Genomic DNA, 21,634 nt, shown 5'->3' with positions numbered 1-21,634 from the left:
ATCCCGACCACCTGCACAAACTCACCTCCATTCTGACACACTGAGAATTAACCCCTCTGACCCAGCTCCGCACCTTCTCCACATTTGCCGCCCAGTAATAATACAACAGGTTTGGAAGACCCAAACCCCCTGCCTGCCTTCCCCCTTGTAGCAGCACCTTTTTAACTCTGGCCACCTTCTATTCCCATATGAACGAGGTAATCATTCCTTCAATCTCTCTAAAGAATGCCTTTGGCAGGAAAATCGGCAGGCATTGGAAAATAAACAGAAATCGCGGCAACACGTTCATTTTAACCGCCTGTACCCAACCCGCCAGTGACAGAGGGCGACCATCCCACCTTGCCAGATCAGTTTTCACTCTCCCCACCAAACTAGAAATGTTGTACCTGCGGAGCCCCCCCCCCAATCCCGAGCAACCTGCACCCCCAGGTATCTAAAGTGAGTCTCTGCCCTACGGAATTGCAGCACCCCCACCCCTGCCTCCACCCCCAGCCGAGACACCACAAAATACTCACTCTTGTCTAGATTTAGTTTGTACCCCGAGAAAGACCCAAACACCCGAAGCAGTTCCAATATTCCCCCTATTGACACTCGGTTACGACACGTATAACAGCAAGTCATCGGCATATAAGGATACCCTATACTCTGCCCCCCCCCCCCAACACTATTCCTTTCCATACTCCCAAACTTCTTAATGCGATGGCCAATGGCTCAGTCGCGAGTGCAAACAGCAGGGGGGACATAGGAAATCCCTGCCTAGTCCCACGGTAGAGAGAAAAGTATCTCGGGCCGATGTTGTTCGTGCGGACACTCGCCCTCGCCTCCTTATATAGTAGCTTTACCCAGTCCGCCAGTGTCATAACCACTTTCAATACCCTTCTAACGTTTGAAAAGAGCTGCCTTCCTCTCACGAACCCCGTCTGATCTTCATCTAGCACCTTCGGGAGGCACCTCTCCAGCTTACCCGCCCTTACCCGCCAGTACCTTCACCAATACTTTTGCGTCCACGTTTAAAAGTGATATGGGCCTATACGCCCCACACACCGGCGGATCCTTCTCTTTTTTAAGCAACAGGGAAATCGATGCTTGCCCCAAAATTAATGGCAACACCCCCTTCCCTATCGCCTACTCAAACATCCCCACCATCGGGGGTGCCAGCTTATTTTTGTATTTTTATAATATTCTACCGGAAGCCCATCCGGCCCTGCCACCTTCCCCGACTGCATCCTCCCAATCGCATCCTTTATCTCCTGCTCCACTATCGCTTCTTCTAATGTAGCCCTGTCCCCCTCCCCCTAACCTCGGGTATTCCAGCCCATCTAGAAATTCCTGTATCTCCCAGTCTCCCCCAGGTGGCTCTGACCTCTACAACCTCTCATAGAATTCCTCAAAGACCTTGTTAATCAGATCCGGAGCCACCGCCAACTTCCCTGCCCTGTCCCTCACCTGAACAATTTCCCTTACCGCCGCCCCTCTCCGAAGCTGACCTGCTAACATACCGTGCCTTATCTCCATACACCCCGCCTTAGCTCGTAAACTGCACCCCTTGCTCGCCTCAGTTGGCGCAGCGCCTCCCTGGTAGATAGTCGGTCAAAGCTCGCCTATAGTTCCTTCTTCTTTTCCAACTTCGCTGGGTCCCCATCATCTGCATAATTCCTATCTGTGGTGAATGTATTACTGCTACCATTCACCATTGTATTGCATTACATTGTATTGTATTATGTTGATGCCCTTGTGGGCTCCACCTATGGCTCCGCCCCCTCGGGGGAGGTATATAGATCTGCAGCCTGTAGGCGGCATTCAGTACAGAGCAGGTGCAGGCAGGCACAGATCTAGCTGATTAAGACCACTGTTCACTTCAACTCTTCATCTCGTGTGAATTGATGGTCGCATCAATTTAATCAGCTAAGATATCGCGATGGAGGCCGCCCTCAAACCTGATCGACTGGAACTCAACTCACAGGCATCTGAAGCCAAAGGAATCTTTTCGCACTGGCTCCGCTGTTTTGAGGCCTACCTCGCCCCCTCCTCCTCGCCCGCCGTCGCAGAGGAACAGAAACTGAGTCTCCTCCACGCCTGGGTGAGCCACCGAATCTCCGTATTTATCGAGGAAGCAACCACGTATGCAGACACAGTCGCGATCCTGGAGCGGCAATACGTTAGGCCAGTGAACGAAGTGTTGGCGCGGCATCTCCTCACCACTCGTTGTCAACGCCCCGGGGAATCGCTGGAGGAATACCTCCGCGACCTGAGGGTACTCGCGCGAAACTGCAGTTACAAGGACGTCACGGCCTCGCAGCATATGGAACTCACCATCCGGGACACCTATGTGGCTGGAGTTCGGTCCAACTTTGTCAGACAGCGCCTGCTCGAAAAGGGCGCCCTCGACCTAGAAGAGACGGTAAAACTATCCACCTCCTTAGAAGTAGCGTTTCAGAGCCTCAATGCTTTCACCTCCGACCACGTGATTCCCTCGTGGTCACCCGACCCGAGGGTGTCCCAGGCCTGTGCCGCGCGGCTGCCCGCCCAACCCGGGGCGCTGCCCTGATATTTCTACGCCCAGAACTGGCACCTCAGGCAGAGCTGCCTGGTTCGGAACGCGACCTGTAGCGACTGCGGCAAGAAAGGACACTTTGCCAAAGTCTGCCTGGCCAGATCCAAAGCTCCTAAATCGCAGGCCCGGCTCACAGACTCACAGGCATGCAGACCCCGCAGCGTGGCTGCGTGCCTGCCGGTACCGCCCCCTTCGGGTGCATCATCAGCACCGTGGGGGCCACCATCTTTAACCCTACCCGACACGTGCGACTCATGGTGGCCGCCATCTTGGCCACCATCTTCAACGCCGCCCGACACGTGCGACCGATGGGGGCCGCCATCTTGGGACCACTCCACTACCTCCGACCACGCCGGCTACCTGCAGCTCGACGCTGTCACCCTCAACCAGTCACAGCCCAAGCACGTCAGGAACTCGATGACGACCGTCCGGGTCAATGGGCACGAAACGCCCTGCTTGTTTGACTCTGGGAGCATGGCGAGCTTCATACACCCAGACACGGTAAGGCGCTGTTCTCTCCAGATTTCCCCTGCATCCCAAACAATCTCCCTACTTCCGGATCACATTCAGTGCAGATCCGGGGGCACTGTGTCGCGAACCTTGCGATACAGGGTGGCGAGTACGCCAATTTTAAACTATATGTCCTCCCCCATCTCTGCGCTCCTCTCCTGTTAAGACTGGGCTTCCAGTGCAACCTCAGGAGGCTGACGCTGAAGTTCCCCCTCTCACCGTATGTAGCCTCGCGACCCTTAAGGTCGCCCCTCCCTCGATCTTCGCGAACCTCACCTCCGACTGTAAACCCGTCGCCACCAGGAGCAGGCGGTGCAGTGTCCAGGACAGGACTTTTATCAAGTCAGAGGTCCAGCGGTTCCTGAGGGAGGGGATGATCGAGGCCAGTAATAGCCCCTGGAGAGCCCAAGTGGTGGTCGTCAGGACCGGGGAAAAGAACCGAATGGTTGTAGACTACAGCCAGACCATAAATCGGTACACACAACTCGATGCGTAACCCCTTCCCCGGATAGCAGACATGGTGAATCAGATTGCACACTACCGGGTTTTCTCCACGGTAGATCTGAAGTCCGCATACCACCAGCTCCCAATCCGCCCGGATGACCACCACTACACTGCCTTTGAGGCAGACGGCCACCTCTTCCACTTCCTCAGGGTTCCCTTCGGCGTCACCAATGGGGTCTCAGTCTTCCAAAGAGCGATGGACCGAATGATAGACCAGTACAGGCTGGGGGCCACATTTCCGTACTTGGATAACGTCACCATCTGCGGCCATGATCAGCAGGACAATGACGCTAACCTTCAGAAGTTCCTCCAAACCGCCCAAGCCCTCAATCTCACCTACAACAAGGAGAAATGCGTTTTCCGCAAAACCCGACTAGCCATCCTCGGCTATGTCGTGGAAAACGGAGTCCTAAGACCCGACCCCGACAGCATGCGCCCCCTCCTGCAACCCCCCCTCCACCACTGCCCCAAGGCCGTGAAAAGATGCCTCGGGTTCTTTTCATACTATACCCAGTGGGTCCCCAACTATGCGGACAAAGCCCGCCCACTCATCAAAGCCAGCATCTTCCCCTAATGACTGAGGCCCGCCTGGCCTTCAGCCGCATCAAGGCAGACATTACCAAAGCTGCGATGCACGCGGTGGATGAGTCCATCCCCTTCCAGATGCAGAGCGACGCGTCAGATGTCACCCTGGCCACTACCCTTAACCAGGCAGGCAGGCCCGTGGCCTTTTTTCCCCGTACCCTCAAAGCCTCCGATATTCAACACTCCTTGGTCGAAAAAGAAGCTCAAGCCATTGTGGAAGCTGTGCGGCATTGGAGGCACTACCTCGCTGGTAGGAGGTTCACCCTCGTCACCGACCAATGATCGGTAGCCTTTATGTTCAACAGCACACAGCGGGGCAAGATCAAGAATGATAAAATCTTGAGGTGGATAATCGAACTCTCCACCTACAATTACGATATTGTGTATCGTCCGGGGAAGCTCAACGAGCCCCCAGATGCCCTGTCCCGCGGCACATGTGCCAGCGCGCAAGATGATCGACTCCGGGCCATCCACAATGACCTCTGTCACCCGGGGGTCATCCGGCTTCTCCACTTCATCAAAGCCCGCAACCTGCCCTACTCCACCGAGGAGGTCAGGGCCATGACCAGGACTGCCAAGTCTGCGCGGAGTGCAGGCCGCACTTCTATCGGCCAGACAAGGCCCACCTGGTTAAGGCATCCCGCCCCTTTGAACGCCTCAGCGTCGATTTCAAAGGGCCCGTCCCCTCCACTGACGGCAATGCGTATTTTCGTAATGTCGTTGACGAGTATTCCCGCTTCCCCTTTGCAATCCCTTGCCCCGACATGACCGCGGCCACTGTCATTAAGGCCCTACACAGCATCTTCACCCTGTTCGGTTTCCCCACTTACGTCCACAGTGACCGGGGCTCCTCGTTTATGAGCGACGAACTGCGTCAGTACCTGCTCGGTAAGGGCATCACCTCGAGCAGGACTACCAGTTACAACCCCCGGGGAAACAGACAGGTGGAGAGGGAGAACGCGATGGCATGGAAAGCCGTCCTTCTGGCCCTACGGTCTAGAAGTCTCCCAGTTTCCCGCTGGCATGAGGTCCTCCCCGACGCGCTCCGCTCACTCCTCTGCACAGCCACGAATGAGATCCCTCATGACCGCCTATTTGTCTTTACCCAGGAAGTCCACACCGGGGCCTCGCTTCCGTCCTGGCTGACAACACCGGGGCCTGTCCTCCTCCGAAAGCATGTGAGGAGCCATAAGTCCAACCCCCTAGTCGAGAGGGTCCAGCTCCTTCACGCCAACCCTCAGTATGCCTGTCGGCGGCACTCAGTACAGAGCAGTCACAGGCAGGCACAGATCTAGCTGATTAAAACCACTGTTCACTTCAACTGTTCGTCTCGTGTGAATTGATGGGTGCATCACTATCTACCTCCAACATCTCATCTATTACCCTCTGCCGCTCCAACCTCTCCTCTTTGACTGAACAGATTTATAACGGTAGCTTGGCAGTCAGTATTTTTGGTGCAGGTAAAAATGTACAGCCATATGCTTTACCTCATACTTAATTTATAATGCAAGTTTAATGTCACCATTTGTTACAAACCAAATAACATGGTGCTTCAACTGTATGTCGATTGAAAGACTTATAGATTCCTGGGCAGTTATTTTGCTAACTTATAGAATTCACTGAGGTAAGTGACTTGTAGTAAAGTTGGCAGCTTTTTGCGTGAATTAGATCTGTTTTGCAATGTGTTAAGCTATTTTGTCATATTTCAGGAAAAACGCGTTCTTACCTGAAAATGGTGGAAGGCCAAAAGCAACAAAGGTAATGGTTGTTGTAACTGATGGTGAATCTCATGACAAACACTTGTTACCAAAGGTGATAGCGGACTGTAAAGAACAAAACATAATCCGATTTGGGATTGCTGTAAGTAAAAGTCAACATTTTTGTCAGCAAATTCGATACCAATTGTTTAACAGTTGTTATAAAATATTTAGCAAAGTTATGCACTGAGCAACAGAATCTTTTGAAAATATATTTTTCTACAATTTCGTAGTTTGATGCACCAGTCAAAGAAAAACATTAGCTGGGAAATTACTGCTGGCTATGTCAGGCAAATGGTTGTCATATTCAGGTGACATTGCCCTATTGGTTATTTAATCACATCTTTTTATGCGAAATGGATGAAAACATTGTTCAAATTGCAGATATCAGGTAAACTTAAACACTTATTGACTAATACAGAATCTTCACCATTTAGAAGAAGGCCATTCAGCCCATCAAATCTGCACTGGTTCTCTGAAAGATTATTCTACCTAGTCCCACCCCCTTGCCTTATCAGCGTAACTTTGCATACTCTTTATTTTCAAAGTAAGAAGCCTTACAACACCAGGTTAAAGTCCAACAGATTTATTCAGAATCACTAGCTTTCGGAGTGTAGCTCCTTCGTCAGGTGACTCACCTGAGGAAGGAGCTGCGCTCCAAAAGCTAATGATTCCAAATAAGCCTGTTGGACTTTAACCTGGTGTTGTAAGACTTCTTACAGTGCCTATTCCAGTCAAACACCGGAATCGCTGCATCGTCTTTAATTTCAGATAGCAATCCAATTCCCTTTTGAATACCTCAACAACAAAGAACAAAGAAATGTACAGAACAGGCCCTTCGGCCCTCCAAGCCCGTGCCCACCATGCTGCCCGACTAAACTACAATCTTCTACACTTCCTGGGTCCGTATCCCTCTATTTCCATCCTATTTATGTATTTGTCAAGATGCCCCTTAAATGTCACTATCGTCCCTGCTTCCACCACCTCCTCCGGTAGCGAGTTCCAGGCACCCACTACCCTCTGCGTAAAAAACTTGCCTCGTACATCTACTCTAAACCTTGCCCCTCTCACCTTAGACCTATGCCCCCTAGTAATTTTCCCCTCTTCCCCGGGGAAAAGCCTCTGACTATCCACTCTGTCTATGCCCCTCATAATTTTGTAGACCTCTCTCAGGTCACCCCTCAACCTCCTTCGTTCCAGTGAGAACAAACCGAGTTTATTCAACCGCTCCTCATAGCTAATGCCCTCCATACCAGGCAACATTCTGGTAAATCTCTTCTGCACCCTCTCTAAAGCCTCCACATCCTTCTGGTAGTGTGGCGACCAGAATTGAACACTATACTCCAAGTGTGGCCTAACTAAGGTTCTATACAGCTGCAACATGACTTGCCAATTCTTATACTCAATGCCCCGGCCAATGAAGGCAAGCATGCCGTATGCCTTCTTGACTACCTTCTCCACCTGTGTTGCCCCTTTCAGTGACCTGTGGACCTGTACTCCTGTCCTCTTTGACTTTCAATACTCTTGAGGGTTCTACCATTCACTGTATATTCCCTACCTGCATTAGACCTTCCAAAATGCATTACCTCACATTTGTCCGGATTAAACTCCATCTGCCATCTCTCCGCCCAAGTCTCCAAACAATCTAAATCCTGCTGTATCCTCTGACAGTCCTCATCGCTATCCGCAATTCCACCAACCTTTGTGTCGTCTGCAAACTTACTAATCAGACCAGTTACATTTTCCTCCAAATCATTTATATATACTACAAACAGCAAAGGTCCCAGCACTGATCCCTGTGGAATACCACTGGTCACAGCCCTCCAATTAGAAAAGCATCCTTCCATTGCTACTCTCTGCCTTCTATGACCTAACCAATTCTCTATCCACCTTGCCAGCTCACCCCTGATCCCGTGTGACTTCATCTTTTGTACTAGTCTACCATGAGGGACCTTGTCAAAGGCCTTACTGAAGTCCATATAGACAACATCCACTGCCCTACCTGCATCAATCATCTTAGTGACCTCCTCGAAAAACTATCAAGTTAGTGAGACACAACCTCCCCTTCACAAAACCAAGTTGCCTCTTACTAATCGAATACCTCTCGATCGAACCTACCTCAACCACCCTCTCAGGGAGTTCGTTCCAATCTCCAACCATTCTCTGGGTGAATTATTTTTCCCTCACATCACTTTTACTCCTTTTGCCAATTAATTTGCATCTATGCTCTTTTGTTCTTGATTCAGTCTTGAATGGGAACTATTTACCCTGTCCACACCCCTCAGGATCTTGAATACCACTGTCAAATTTCTTCTCAGCATTCTTTTCTCAAATGGCAACAGTCCCAAACTCTCCAATCTATCATCATAGCTACACTTTATCCCTGGAATTATTCTTGTGAATCTCTTCTGTACTCTCTGCAATGCCTTCACATCCTTCCTCAAGTATTGTGCCCAGAATTGGACACAGTTCTTCAGATGACACCAAATTAGTGTCTTATGCTGCCAACTTTAATTTTCTGTTTTCATAGATCATAGAATTTACAGTGCAGAAGGAGGCTATTCGGCCCATCGAGTCAGCACCGGCTCTTGGAAAGAGCACCCTACCCAAGGTCAACACCTCCACCCTATCCCCATAACCCAGTAACCCCACCCAACACTAAGGGCAATTTTGGACACTAAGGGCAATTTATCATGGCCAATCCACCTAACCTGCACATCTTTGGACTGTGGGAGGAAACCGGAGCACCCGGAGGAAACCCACGCACACATGGGGAGGATGTGCAGACTCCGCACAGACAGTGACCCAAGCCGGAATTGAACCTGGGACCCTGGAGCTGTGAAGCAATTGTGCTATCCACAATGCTACCGTGCTGCCCACTTTTACTAGATTCTAAACTACAATATGCTTTATATAACTGGAATTTGTGTCACAGAACTGTAGAGAGATCTTGGGCGCGATTTAACATGCAAAAAACAGAGTTCTGTTTTGGGATGCATATTGCTGGGTGTTTCTTGGCACCTGCAGCGCCGAGAACGACCCCTCTATCTGACGGGGCTCTACTGTTTATTTTGGCTTTGGCGAGAAACGTCCTGCCGAGGCCACACTTACCTCATTTCCTGCATTGACGAGCTCAGCTCATCAGTGCAGGAAGATGACTCACAGAATCCGACCCACCTCTGCTCTCCATCGCGGCCTCTGGATCCCCCCCCCCACTTCCCCAATTTACCTTTTGGGGGGTCCTTGAGCCCTCCCTCGCCTCACCTCCTAAGGGCAAGGCACACCCAGCCCTGAACCCTGGAATGGGAAACCTGTCACCCAGGCACCTTGGCAATGCCAGCCTAGAACACTGCAGCCTCTGTCAACCTGACAGTGCCACCCATCATGCTGGCAGTGCCAGGGTGGCACTGTCAATATGGCCGGGTGCCAGCAACAGAGCCAAGGTACCACCCTGCGCAGAGCCCAACCACCCAGGGGCCTCAAATGGCCTGGAAGACCCCCTCCCAGGTGCCATTATGCCTTGCCCACGTTTGTGTGGACCAGTACTGAATGGTGCCATGCCGCAATATTTGCCAGGGTGTACAACTAGATCCATTTTGACTGGGATCAGGCAAGCCAGGATGCAAGTGCCATGGGGTTCACCAGATGTGTGGCTTTCGACACGAGTAGGTTTCCATTGACTGCACTCAGATGGCTCTCCAACCTTTGTGTCATCAAGGAGTGGAGTTCATAAACCTCAAGAACTTCCACTCTCTGATATTGAGCTGGTCTGTGACCACATGAAGTGAATCCTCCAGGTGTGTGCTCAGTTCCCAGGGAGTGTGCATGACTCATATATTCTGAGCTGCTCTTAGATCCCTGGCATGTTTGATGGGCCACAGCGGCCACAGGGTTTGATCTTTGGGGACAATGGTTACTCACTGAGGACATGACTGGTGACGCCTGTGCAGAGACCACAGAGTGCAGCTGAGACCAGATACAACAAGGCTCATGCTGCTATGCCCCACCTCTTTGGTGGAGGTCTGGTGGAGCTCCGCAGTACAGTCCACATAGGGTGTCACGCATTGTGCTCATCTGTTGTACCCTGCTTGAGGAGGAGATGGACATAGAACATACAGTGCAGAAGGAGGCCATTCGGCCCATCGAGTCTGCACTGAATCACTTAAGCCCACACTGCCACCCTATCCCGTAACCCAATAACCCCTCCTAACCTTTTTGGACACTAAGGGCAATTTATCATGGCCAATCCACCTAACCTGCATGTCTTTGGACTGTGGGAGGAAACCGGAGCACCCGGAGGAAACCCACGCAGACACGGGGAGAATATGCAGACTCCGCACAGACAGTGACCCAAGCCGGAATCGAACCTGGGACCCTGGAGCTGTGAAGCAATTGTGCTATCCACAATGCTACCGTGCTGCCCTTAAGAACAAATAAATCTACACTATATCATTTTACCGTAATCCATGTACCTATCCAATAGCTGCTTGAAGGTCCCTAATGTTTCCGACTCAACTACTTCCACAGGCAGTGCATTCCATGCCCCCACTACTCTCTGGGTAAAGAACCTACCTCTGATATCCGTCCTATATCTTCCACCTTTCACCTTAAATTTATGTCCCCTTGTAATGGTTTGTTCCACCCGGGGAAAAAGTCTCTGACTGTCTACTCTATCTATTCCCCTGATTATCTTATAAACCTCTATCAAGTCGACCCTCATCCTTCTCCGTTCTAATGAGAAAAGGCCTAGCACCCTCAACCTTTCCTCGTAAGACCTACTCTCCATTCCAGGTAACAGCCTGGTAAATCTTCTTTGCACCTTTTCCAAAGCTTCCACGTCCTTCCTAAAATGAGGTGACCAGAACTGTACACAGTACTCCAAATGTGGCCTACCAAAGTTTTGTACAGCTGCATCATCACCTCACGGCTCTTAAATTCAATCCCTCTGTTAATGAACGCGAGCACACCATAGGCCTTCTTCACAGCTCTATCCACTTGAGTGGCAACTTTCAAAGATGTATGAACATAGACCCCAAGATCTCTCTGCTCCTCCACATTGCCAAGAACTCTACCGTTAACCCTGTATTCTGCATTCATATTTGTCCTTCCAAAATGGACAACCTCACACTTTTCAGGGTTAAACTCCATCTGCCACTTCTCAGCCCAGCTCTGCATCCTATCTATGTCTCTTTGCAGCCGACAACAGCCCTCCTTACTATCCACAACTCCACCAATCTTCGTATCGTCTGCAAATGTACTGACCCACCCTTCAACTCCCTCATCCAAGTCATTAATGAAAATCACAAACAGCAGAGTACCCAGAACTGATCCCTGCGGTACGCCACTGGTAACTGGGATCCAGGCTGAATATTTGCTATCCACCACCACTCTCTGACTTCTATCGGTTAGCCAGTTCGCTATCCCGTAACCCAATAACCCCTCCTAACCTTTTTGGACACTAAGGGCAATTTATCATGGCCAATCCACCTAACCTGCACGTCTTTGGACTGTGGGAGGAAACCGGAGCACCCGGAGGAAACCTACGTAGACACGGGGAGAATATGCAGACTCCGCACAGACAGTGACCCAGCAGGGAATGGAACCTGGGACACTGGCGCTGTGAAGGCACAGTGCTAGCCACTTGGGCTACCGTGCTGCCCTCATGGAGGAGCGGCACATTTTCCTTTGATGAAGAAGACATGGATGTGGAAGAGAAGGTCCTGGTGGGAGAGAATGTCGACCACAAGGCAGTGGTGATAACCAGAGGGGTCAGAAGAGTTCAAGATGCACTCATTGCCGCTCGATTCATGGAGGTTGATGAGGCAAACCAATTCGGACTTTCTATCATACTCACATCCCTTCTATGAACATTACACTCTGACTGCTGGCAGTGCACATCCTCACTAATAAGGCTGGTGTCATGCGGGGCGGGGGGAAACAATTGCCTTTAGTCCCTACGTTGCAGGAGGATGATGACGACTTACAATGGAGATAATGAATAGATCCTCAAGGAGCTTCAGTGAATGTCTGACTCCCGTTTGGCTGATCGAAGCTCGCTTACCCTCACTGAGCAGGATTATATCATGGCGATGTCACCAGAGAGTTTTGTCTCTCTATATCTAAGATCATCCTTGGTGACCTTCTTAAACCTGCCGCTACATCTTGGTGCTTCCCCAGCACTCACAGCGGAGGTAGAGACAGCCTGTTGACTACCACGTTCTGCTATCTGTAATGACCTCGCGGGTGTCCTCTGGAGCGCCGAGACCTGGAGGACCCTGGCCTGCTTCCGCAGTCTTGCTTCGAAACAGTGCCACCCTCCTCACCCTGTGCAGCTGGAGCTGAGGTGGTCACAGGAAGAGAGGATTCAGATAGGCTGGACACTCCTGGAGTCACCTGGGTAGATGGCCACTGACTGTGCACCAGCGTTATCCTCTTCCCTATGGGTGTAAAAGGATCCCTAGTTTCCACTTTGGGATGGAGGGCAGCTGGAATGAGTTCTAGAAGCCTCGCCGTCCTCTGGCATTGGCATTTGTGGATGCGCCGTTGAGTGCATATCCTGCACCGTGAATCTATCTTTTTTATAGCCCATTATCTCTTAACTGAGATATGAGGGTGTTGCCACTGAATCAAGTTAACATCCCAAGCAAACTCAATTTATGAATCGAAACAATTGAAAAAAAATATTGAATTTGGCACAGCTGGCAAAAGTGTCCAATTGACTTCCATGTAGTAGAATTCATTTTTCTTTTATTCCATAGGTTCTTGGATATTACGCAAGACATAACATAAACCCAGACAAGTTAATCGATGAAATCAAGTCTATTGTAAGTGACCCAACAGAGAAGCATTTTTTCAACGTATCTTCAGAAGCTGCCTTGATAGAAATAGCTGGTGCTCTCCGAGAACGTATCTTTAGTATTGAAGGTAAATCTTCCTTTTTATTTCCTTCAAAGTATTCTACATTCTTACATTTTTATTTCACCCTATTGGGGAATTTTAAATAATTAATCCATCTGAAAGACTGCCAGAATGACACGGAATGGCTTTTTAGAAAGGGGGTTGAGGCAGAACAGATTCTACAGGATACTGTTTGCTGTGAGGAAATAATTTTTTTTTTTAATGACTTGCAAAACTGGGGATGTATTCCTTGGGACAGAGGACATCATGGGATGAATTGTTTTATGAGTCTAAAATTCTGAAACATGGTTCAGAGGAAAACAAACTGTTTCCAATGTTTGATCTGACTACAAGGAGATATAAATAAATGATAAAATGCAAGAAATTTAAACCAGAGGAAAAAACATTTCGAAGAAGTTTGTAGGGCAAAGGAATATACTATAAGAGTTAAAAACAGAGGTCAAGATTGTTGGATGGTTGAAGGAAGTGGGAATACAGCGAAAGTTAGATATGAGTGTGAAAAACAGAAAGGAAGAGTATTATTTAAATGGTGATATATTGAGAAGCGTGGCAATACAAAGGGATCTGTGTGTCCTTGGACACCAGTCAATGAAAGTGGAGAGGCAGGTTCAGCAAGCAATTAAGGGAAATGGTATGTTGGCCTTCATTGCAAGAGGATTTGTGTTCTGAAGTAGAGATGTCTTGCTGCAGTTATACAAGGCCTTGGTGAAACCTCACCTGGAGTATTGCTTGCAGTTTTGGACACCCTACCAAAGAAAGGATATACTTGCCATTGCGGGCGTGCAGCATAGGTTCACTCGGCTGATACCAGGTTGGTGGGTCTGTCCAATGAGGAAAGATTGGTCTGACTGGGTCTGTGTACACTAGACTTTAGATCTGATTGGAACATATAAAATTCTAAAAGGGCTTGACTGACTAGATGCAGGGAGGATGTTTTTCCTGGTTTGGGAACCTGGAACCAGGGGTCACAGTCTCAGGATATGAGGTAGACCATCTAGGACTGAGATGAGAAAAATATCTTCACTCAAAGTGCTGAATTTGGTGCATTTTGAGTGCTATAGTAAGAGTTTGGTGACCGAGGGACTATAAGGCTTCATTTTTATCTAAAGTTTAGTCTTTCTTTTATTTAGTTAATTAACTTAAAAGTTGCTGTTTGGTTTAGAAGAAGGTGAATTTTCAATCAGCTTTAAACAAGCTTCTACTTGTAGGCACTTGCAGCTGGTGCTTGTTAATTAGTTAACTGGATTAGGCCAGTTTTCAGAGGCTAGATTCACAGTATAAAAGTGATCCCCTACAGTGCAGACTTTGTTTGCACCGAGTGCTGAATTTGGTGCATTTTGAGTGCGATAGTGAGAGTTTGGTGACTGAGGGAGTATAAGGCTTCATTTTTATCTAAAGTTTAGTCTTTCTTTTATTTAGTTAATTAACTTAAAAGTTGCTGTTTGGTTTAGAAGAAGGTGAATTTTCAATCAGCTTTAAACAAGCTTCTACTTGTAGGCACTTGCAGCTGGAGCTTGTTAATTAGTTAATTGGATTAGGCCAGTTTTCAGAGGCTAGACTCACAGTATAAAAGTGATCCCCTACAGTGCAGACTTTGTTTGCACCGAGTGCTGAATTTGGTGCATTTTGAGTGCTATAGTAAGAGTTTGGTGACCGAGGGAGTATAAGGCTTCATTTTTATCTAAAGTTTAGTCTTTCTTTTATTTAGTTAATTAACTTAAAAGTTGCTGTTTGGTTTAGAAGAAGGTGAATTTTCAATCAGCTTTAAACAAGCTTCTACTTGTAGGCACTTGCAGCTGGAGCTTGTTAATTAGTTAATTGGATTAGGCCAGTTTTCAGAGGCTAGATTCACAGTCTCAAAGTGATCCCCTACAGTGCAGACTTTGTTTGCACCGAGTGCTGAATTTGGTGCATTTTGAGTGCTATGGTAAGAGTTTGGTGACCGAGGGAGTTAGGTGAGGAGGGAGTAAGGTACTCCTTTCACTTTGTTTCCGACATTTCCGCAAAGAGTGAGAAGAGAGCCAGGAGTTTACAGAAAGTGTAGCTGACTGGGAGCAGAGTCGGAGGGTGGAGATCCAGTTAGTCCACAGGGCAGCTATATTCTGTCAGGTAAGAGGGGATGGAGGCTAGGCAGTTGCATGCTCCTCCTGTAGGATGTGGGTGGTGAGGGATACCACCGGTATCCCCGCTGACTATACCTGCGGGAAGTGCACCCAACTTCAGCTCCTCAAAGACCGTGTTAGGGAACTGGAGCTGAAGCTGGATGAACTTCGAATCATCCGGGAGGCAGAGGGGGTGATTGAGAAGAGGTACAGGGGGGTAACCACACCCAAAGTACAGGACAAGAATAGCTGGGTTACAGTCAGGGGGAAAAAAACAAACAGGCAGACAGTGCAGGGATCCCTCGTGGTCGTTCCCCTTCAAAACAAGTATACCGTTTTGGATGCTGTTGGGGGGGATGACCTACCGGGGGAAGGCCCTAGCGGCCAGGTCTCTGGCACTGAGTCTGGCTCTGGGGCTCAGAAGGGAAGGGGGGAGAATAGAAAAGCAATAGTTGTAGGAGATTCAATGGTTAGGGGAATAGATAGGAGATTCTGTGGTCGCGAGCGAGACTCCCGGAAGGTATGTTGCCTCCCGGGTGCCAGGGTCAGGGATGTCTCAGATCGTGTCTTCAGGATCCTTAAGGGGGAGGGGGAGTTTAGGAAGTTAGGCTGGAAGTTAAAAGCCAGGACAGACAGAGTTGTCATCTCTGGTTTGTTGCCGGTGCCACGTGATAGCAAGGCTAGGAATAGGGAGAGAGTGCAGTTGAACACGTGGCTGCAGGAATGGTGTAGGAGGGAGGGCTTCAGGTATTTGGATAACTGGAGCACATTCTGGGGAAGGTGGGACTTGTACAAGCAGGACGGGTTGCATCTGAACCAGAGGGGCACCAATATCCTGGGAGGGAGGTTTTCTAGTACTCTTCGGGAGGGTTTAAACTAATTTGGCAGGGGAATGGAACCGGATTTGTAGTCCAGCAACTAATGTAGCCGATATTCAGGACGCCAAAGCATGTAGTGAGGCAATGGGGAAGGGAACACTGACAAAGGAGAGTACTTGCAGGCACGGATATGGGTTGAAGTGTGTATAATTCAACGCAAGAAGCATCAGGAATAAGGTGGGTGAACTTAAGGCATGGATCGGTACTTGGGACTACGATGTGGTGGCCATCACGGAAACTTGGATAGAAAAGGGGCAGAAATGGTTGTTGGAGGTCCCTGGTTATAGATGTTTCAATAAGATTAGGGAGGGTGGTAAAAGAGGTGGGGGGTGGCATTGTTAATTAGAGATAGTATAACAGCTGCAGAAAGGCAGTTCGAGGAGTATCACCCTAATGAGGTAGTATGAGTTGAAGTCAGAAATAGGAAAGGAGCAGTCACCTTGTTAGGAGTTTTCTATAGGCCCCCCAATAGTAGCAGAGATGTGGAGGAACAGATTGGGAAACAGATTTTGGAAAGGTGCAGAAGTCACAGGGTAGTAGTCATGGGTGACTTTAACTTCCCAAATATTGAGTGGAAACTCTTTAGATCAAATAGTTTGGATGGGGTGGTGTTTATGCAGTGTGTCCAGGAAGCTTTTCTAACACAGTATGTAGATTGTCCGACCAGAGGAGTGGCAATATTGGATTTAGTACTTGGTAATGAACCAGGGCAAGTGATAGATTTGTTAGTGGGGGAGCATTTTGGAGATAGTGACCACAATTCTGTGACTTTCACTTTAGTAATGGAGAGGGATAGGTGCGTGCAACAGGGCAAGGTTTACAATTGGGGGAAGGGTAAATACGATGTTGTCAGACTAGAATTGAAGTGCATAAGTTGGGAACATAGGCTGTCAGGGAAGGACACAAGTGAAATGTGGAACTTGTTCAAGGAACAGGTACTACGTGTCCTTGATATGTATGTCCCTGTCAGGCAGGGAAGAGATGGTCGAGTGAGGGAACCATGGTTGACAAGAGAGGTTGAATGTCTTGTTAAGAGGAAAAAGGAGACTTATGTAAGGCTGAGGAAACAAGGTTCAGACAGGGCATTGGAGGGATACAAGATAGCCAGGAGGGAACTGAAGAAAGGGATTAGGAGAGCTAAGAGAGGGCATGAACAATCTTTGGCGGGTAGGATCAAGGAAAACCCCAAGGCCTTTTACACATATGTTAGAAATATGAGAATGACTAGAGCGAGGGTAGGTCCGATCAAGGACAGTAGCGGGAGATTGTGTATTGAGTCTGAAGACATAGGAGAGGTCTTGAACGAGTACTTTTCTTCTGTATTTACAAATGAGAGGGGTGATATTGTTGGAGAGGACAGTGTGAAACAGACTGGTAAGCTCGAGGAAATACTTGTTAGGAAGGAAGATGTGTTGGGCATTTTGAAAAACTTGAGGATAGACAAGTCCCCTGGGCCTGACGGGATATATCCAAGGATTCTATGGGAAGCAAGAGATGAAATTGCAGAGCCGTTGGCAATGATCTTTTCGTCCTCACTGTCAACAGGGGTGGTACCAGGGGATTGGAGAGTGGCGAATGTCGTGCCCCTGTTCAAAAAAGGGACTAGGGATAACCCTGGGAATTACAGACCAGTTAGTCTTACTTCGGTGGTAGGCAAAGTAATGGAAAGGGTACTGAAGGATAGGATTTCTGAGCATCTGGAAAGACACTGCTTGATTAGGGATAGTCAGCACGGATTTGTGAGGGGTAGGTCTTGCCTTACAAATCTTATTGAATTCTTTGAGGAGGTGACCAAGCATGTGGATGAAGGTAAAGCAGTGGATGTAGTGTACATGGATTTTAGTAAGGCATTTGATAAGTTTCCCCATGGTAGGCTTCTGCAGAAAGTAAGGAGGCATGGGATCGTGGGAAATTTGGCCAGTTGGATAGCGAACTGGCTAACCGATAGAAGTCAGGAGTGGTGGTGGATGGCAAATATTCAGCCTGGATCCCAGTTACCAGTGGCGTACAGCAGGGATCAGTTCTGGGTACTCTGCTGTTTGTGATTTTCATTAATGACTTGGATGAGGGAGTTGAAGGGTGGGTCAGTACATTTGCAGACGATACGAAGGTTGGTGGAGTTGTGGATAGTAAGGAGGGCTGTTGTCGGCTGCAAAGAGACATAGATAGGATGCAGAGCTGGGCTGAGAAGTGGCAGATGGAGTTTAACCCTGAAAAGTGTGAGGTTGTCCATTTTGGAAGGACAAATATGAATGCAGAATACAGGGTTAACGGTAGAGTTCTTGGCAATGTGGAGGAGCAGAGAGATCTTGGGGTCTATGTTCATACATCTTTGAAAGTTGCCACTCAAGTGGATAGAGCTGTGAAGAAGGCCTATGGTGTGCTCGCGTTCATTAACAGAGGGATTGAATTTAAGAGCCGTGAGGTGATGATGCAGCTGTACAAAACTTTGGTAAGGCCACATTTGGACTACTGTGTACAGTTCTGGTCACCTCATTTTAGGAAGGATGTGGAAGCTTTGGAAAAGGTGCAAAGAAGATTTACCAGGCTGTTACCTGGAATGGAGAGTAGGTCTTACGAGGAAAGGTTGAGGGTGCTAGGCCTTTTCTCATTAGAACGGAGAAGGATGAGGGTCGACTTGATAGAGGTTTATAAGATAATCAGGGGAATAGATAGAGTAGACAGTCAGAGACTTTTTCCCCGGGTGGAACAAACCATTACAAGGGGACATAAATTTAAGGTGAAAGGTGGAAGATATAGCAGGGATATCAGAGGTAGGTTCTTTACCCAGAGAGTAGTGGGGGCATGGAATGCACTGCCTGTGGAAGTAGTTGAGTCGGAAACATTAGGGACCTTCAAGCAGCTATTGGATAGGTACATGGATTACGGTAAAATGATATAGTGTAGATTTATTTGTTCTTAAGGGAGCGCGGTAGCATTGTGAATAGCACAATTGCTTCACAGCTCCAGGGTCCCAGGTTCGATTCCGGCTTGGGTCACTGTCTGTGCGGAGTCTGCATGTCCTCCCCGTGTCTGCGTGGGTTTCCTCCGGGTGCTCCGGTTTCCTCCCACAGTCCAAAGATGTGCAGGGTAGGTGGATTGGCCAATGATAAATTGCCCTTAGTGTCCAAAATTGCCCTTGGTGTTGGGTGGAGGTGTTGAGTTTGGGTAGGGTGCTCTTTCCAAGTGCCGGTGCAGACTCAGGGGGCCGAATGGCCTCCTTCTGCACTGTAAATTCAATGATAAGCTATGATTAATCTAGGACAAAGGTTCGGCACAACATCGTGGGCCGAAGGGCCTGTTCTTTGCTGTATTTTCTATGTTCTATGTTCAAAGGTAGTGAACCAATGGAATTCTCTACCACAGAAGGCTGTGGAGGCCAAGTCATTGAATGTATTCAGACAATATTTTTGATTTTAATGGCATCAAAGGGTGTAGGGTGAAAGCAGGATATGGCATTGAGTTAGAGGATAGGCCATAAACAGATAAAATGGGAGAGCAGGCTCGAAGGAGCTTAAACAATATTATTTCAAGGGTCAAGAAATCTAACTAGTTGGCTTCCAGCTGATCAAAATTAATTTAAAATGTGGCAGAAATAACGTGTTGGGTGGCATTCTCTGGCTGTGTTCGCCCAGTGACGGCAGAAGCCCGCTGAAGGCCAATGGATTTTTCCAGTTTCGGCATCTCGCCCGCGGCATTCCTGCGGTGGGCAGGGCGGGGGAATCTAGTCCATTAGATTTCAGTAAAATAACATGTTTTATAGTTTTATTTTTTTATTCTTCTAGGGACAAGCAATAAAAATGAAGATACTTTCCGACTGGAAATGGCACAAGTAGGATTCAGTGCACACTTTGTACCCAGCCAGGTATTAACTGTCTTTTGCTATGTAGATTTGATGTTGTGTCATAATCATCGAGGTGAAGAATTAGCATAGGAAGTGTCTTTTATACCTCAGAGATAGCCAGAGGTGACACATCAGGATGCGCCTCTTGATGCTCGATCAATGACTCCAGAAGCGAGATTGGATGACAATTGAAGGCTTTATTGGACTAGATGTTTCCCCCAGCAGCGCAGGTACAGAATGCAGCTGCTAGGGAGACACAGGCTCTTATACTCTGCCTTACTGGGCGGAACCAGCAGGCAGGCTTCACCAATGACCTGCCTGTCTCAGGTACCTCCCACACCAATGATTTTACAGCCTCAACCTAGGTACCGTATTACCACTAATACCGACTACCACAACTCTCAAGCCTCGTTGCGCTCTCACTCGAGCTAAATGAGGCCGGTGAATAGCAGGAGAGGCCAATCCCGAGAGTCGCCAAACAGTTTGCTATGGGTGAGGGTCTCGCCACAGGGGAGAGCCGCCATGGAAGGGTGGGGGAGGCGCTGGGGGGCAACCGTGAGGCAACCGCATGCGGCAACACCGTGCCAACACCTGGATCATGTGTACCCGCAACCCTTGTCCCTGCCCGTCTGTCCCAACAACCACCATAACCCTCACAGACTACCGCGGCCTCTGGCCGTGCGGCTGAAGGCTATTTCTCGTAGTGAATTGTCAATCGTGGTTAAGTGAGCACTTCACAAAACCCAAGAGGATTCCTGTTGGTAGGGGTACCATGTAGCATGTGGGAGTCATTGCCTCGCATCCCAGTCAGACCACAATGCCTGAACACTGTACCTGAACACTGCGGGAGGCAACACCACACAGGCAGCAGACAACATCCGAACACCGCTCCGGGGATATGTCCATGGCCGGAGGGTGGGTGCGTGCCACAGGGAAGCGGGGATGCCTGGACAGTTGGGCCAAGGGTTCAGAGGCAGGCACGCATTGCGGAAGAAAGTAACAGGGGCATCATACTGGTTGTGTACAAGGGTGTTTATTGTGTGTAACAATTCCCCACTCTCCCAATGGTGCCACCCCCCTCCCCCTCACCCCCCTACCTATGCCCTCCACCCACTTCCCCCCCCCCCCCCCCCTCCCCCCCCGGTGCCCTCAGTGATCCTCGATGGGCTTTGCCTTCCTAGCTCTACTACTACGTCTAGGTGTGTAACCAGGGTGCACATCAGAGATAGAGGCAGCCAGCTGTTTACCATGTCCTGTGGCCTTCGATGCCCCCTGCGTGCATCCTCTGGGGTCAGAGGCCCCGGCTCACTTGTCGGCGGCTCATGCATAGCCGTGCCACCCTGTCCTGTGTGCTGACTGTAAGATGAGGCTTCATCAGAGTGGTGGAACTCGGGGGAGCTGGTGGCTACCGTTGCCACTCCATGGGACAGGGCTGGGTTGGAACTGAGCGCGTGCTCCTCCTGGTTGGTGCCCATAGAGCCCTGGGGTTCACCTTGCGATGGAGGGGCAGCTGGTTCGAGCTTTGGCTGCCCCTGCATCATCTGGCTCTGCCAGCCCTGGCAGCTTCCCCAGGGTCTGCACCATTGTGATGATGCCCTCGGCGATGCTCCTCAGTGACTGGGACATGCTCTGCAGTGCCTCAGCAATGTGTACCTCCGACTGGGACAAGCTACGCAGTGCCTTGGTAATTCCCAGTTGAGATCAGGACATGTACCGCAGAACCACATCAAGGTCAGCCTGGTACTGCGAGGCAGACAGATGTCGAGACCCTCAGCCATGGCCGTCACTGACTCACTAATGGTGCCAATGTTGTGCACAAGGCTCTCCACTGCAGTCGCCACCCTAGCATTGTTGGCCTAGGTGCCACGCATTACCAGCGACATCTCCTGCTCCAGTAGCCTTTGGACTCCTCCAATTGGCCATGAATCTGCTAGAGTGTTGCTGACATCTCCCTCTGAATGTCCTGACCACTCCCTGATGTG

General features: G+C 49.2%; 1 protein-coding gene across 1 annotated transcript in view; it reads left to right on the top strand.

The window, feature by feature from the left end:
- itga2.2 (integrin, alpha 2 (CD49B, alpha 2 subunit of VLA-2 receptor), tandem duplicate 2) overlaps positions 1–21,634 on the top strand; it is a 315,510-nt gene that overhangs the window by 207,128 nt on the left and 86,748 nt on the right. Inside the window, exons 8-10 of the mRNA XM_072497064.1 lie at positions 5,863–6,013; positions 12,669–12,834; positions 19,594–19,673. Of these exons, the coding sequence (XP_072353165.1) occupies positions 5,863–6,013; positions 12,669–12,834; positions 19,594–19,673 (397 nt within the window). The remainder of the gene's footprint in view (positions 1–5,862; positions 6,014–12,668; positions 12,835–19,593; positions 19,674–21,634) is intronic.

Source organism: Scyliorhinus torazame, chromosome 3 (assembly GCF_047496885.1).
Source record: "Scyliorhinus torazame isolate Kashiwa2021f chromosome 3, sScyTor2.1, whole genome shotgun sequence".
In the NCBI taxonomy this organism is placed as follows: domain Eukaryota; kingdom Metazoa; phylum Chordata; class Chondrichthyes; order Carcharhiniformes; family Scyliorhinidae; genus Scyliorhinus; species Scyliorhinus torazame.
Note: the sequence above shows the minus strand (reverse complement) of the source record. Positions and strands in the feature narration are given on the sequence as shown.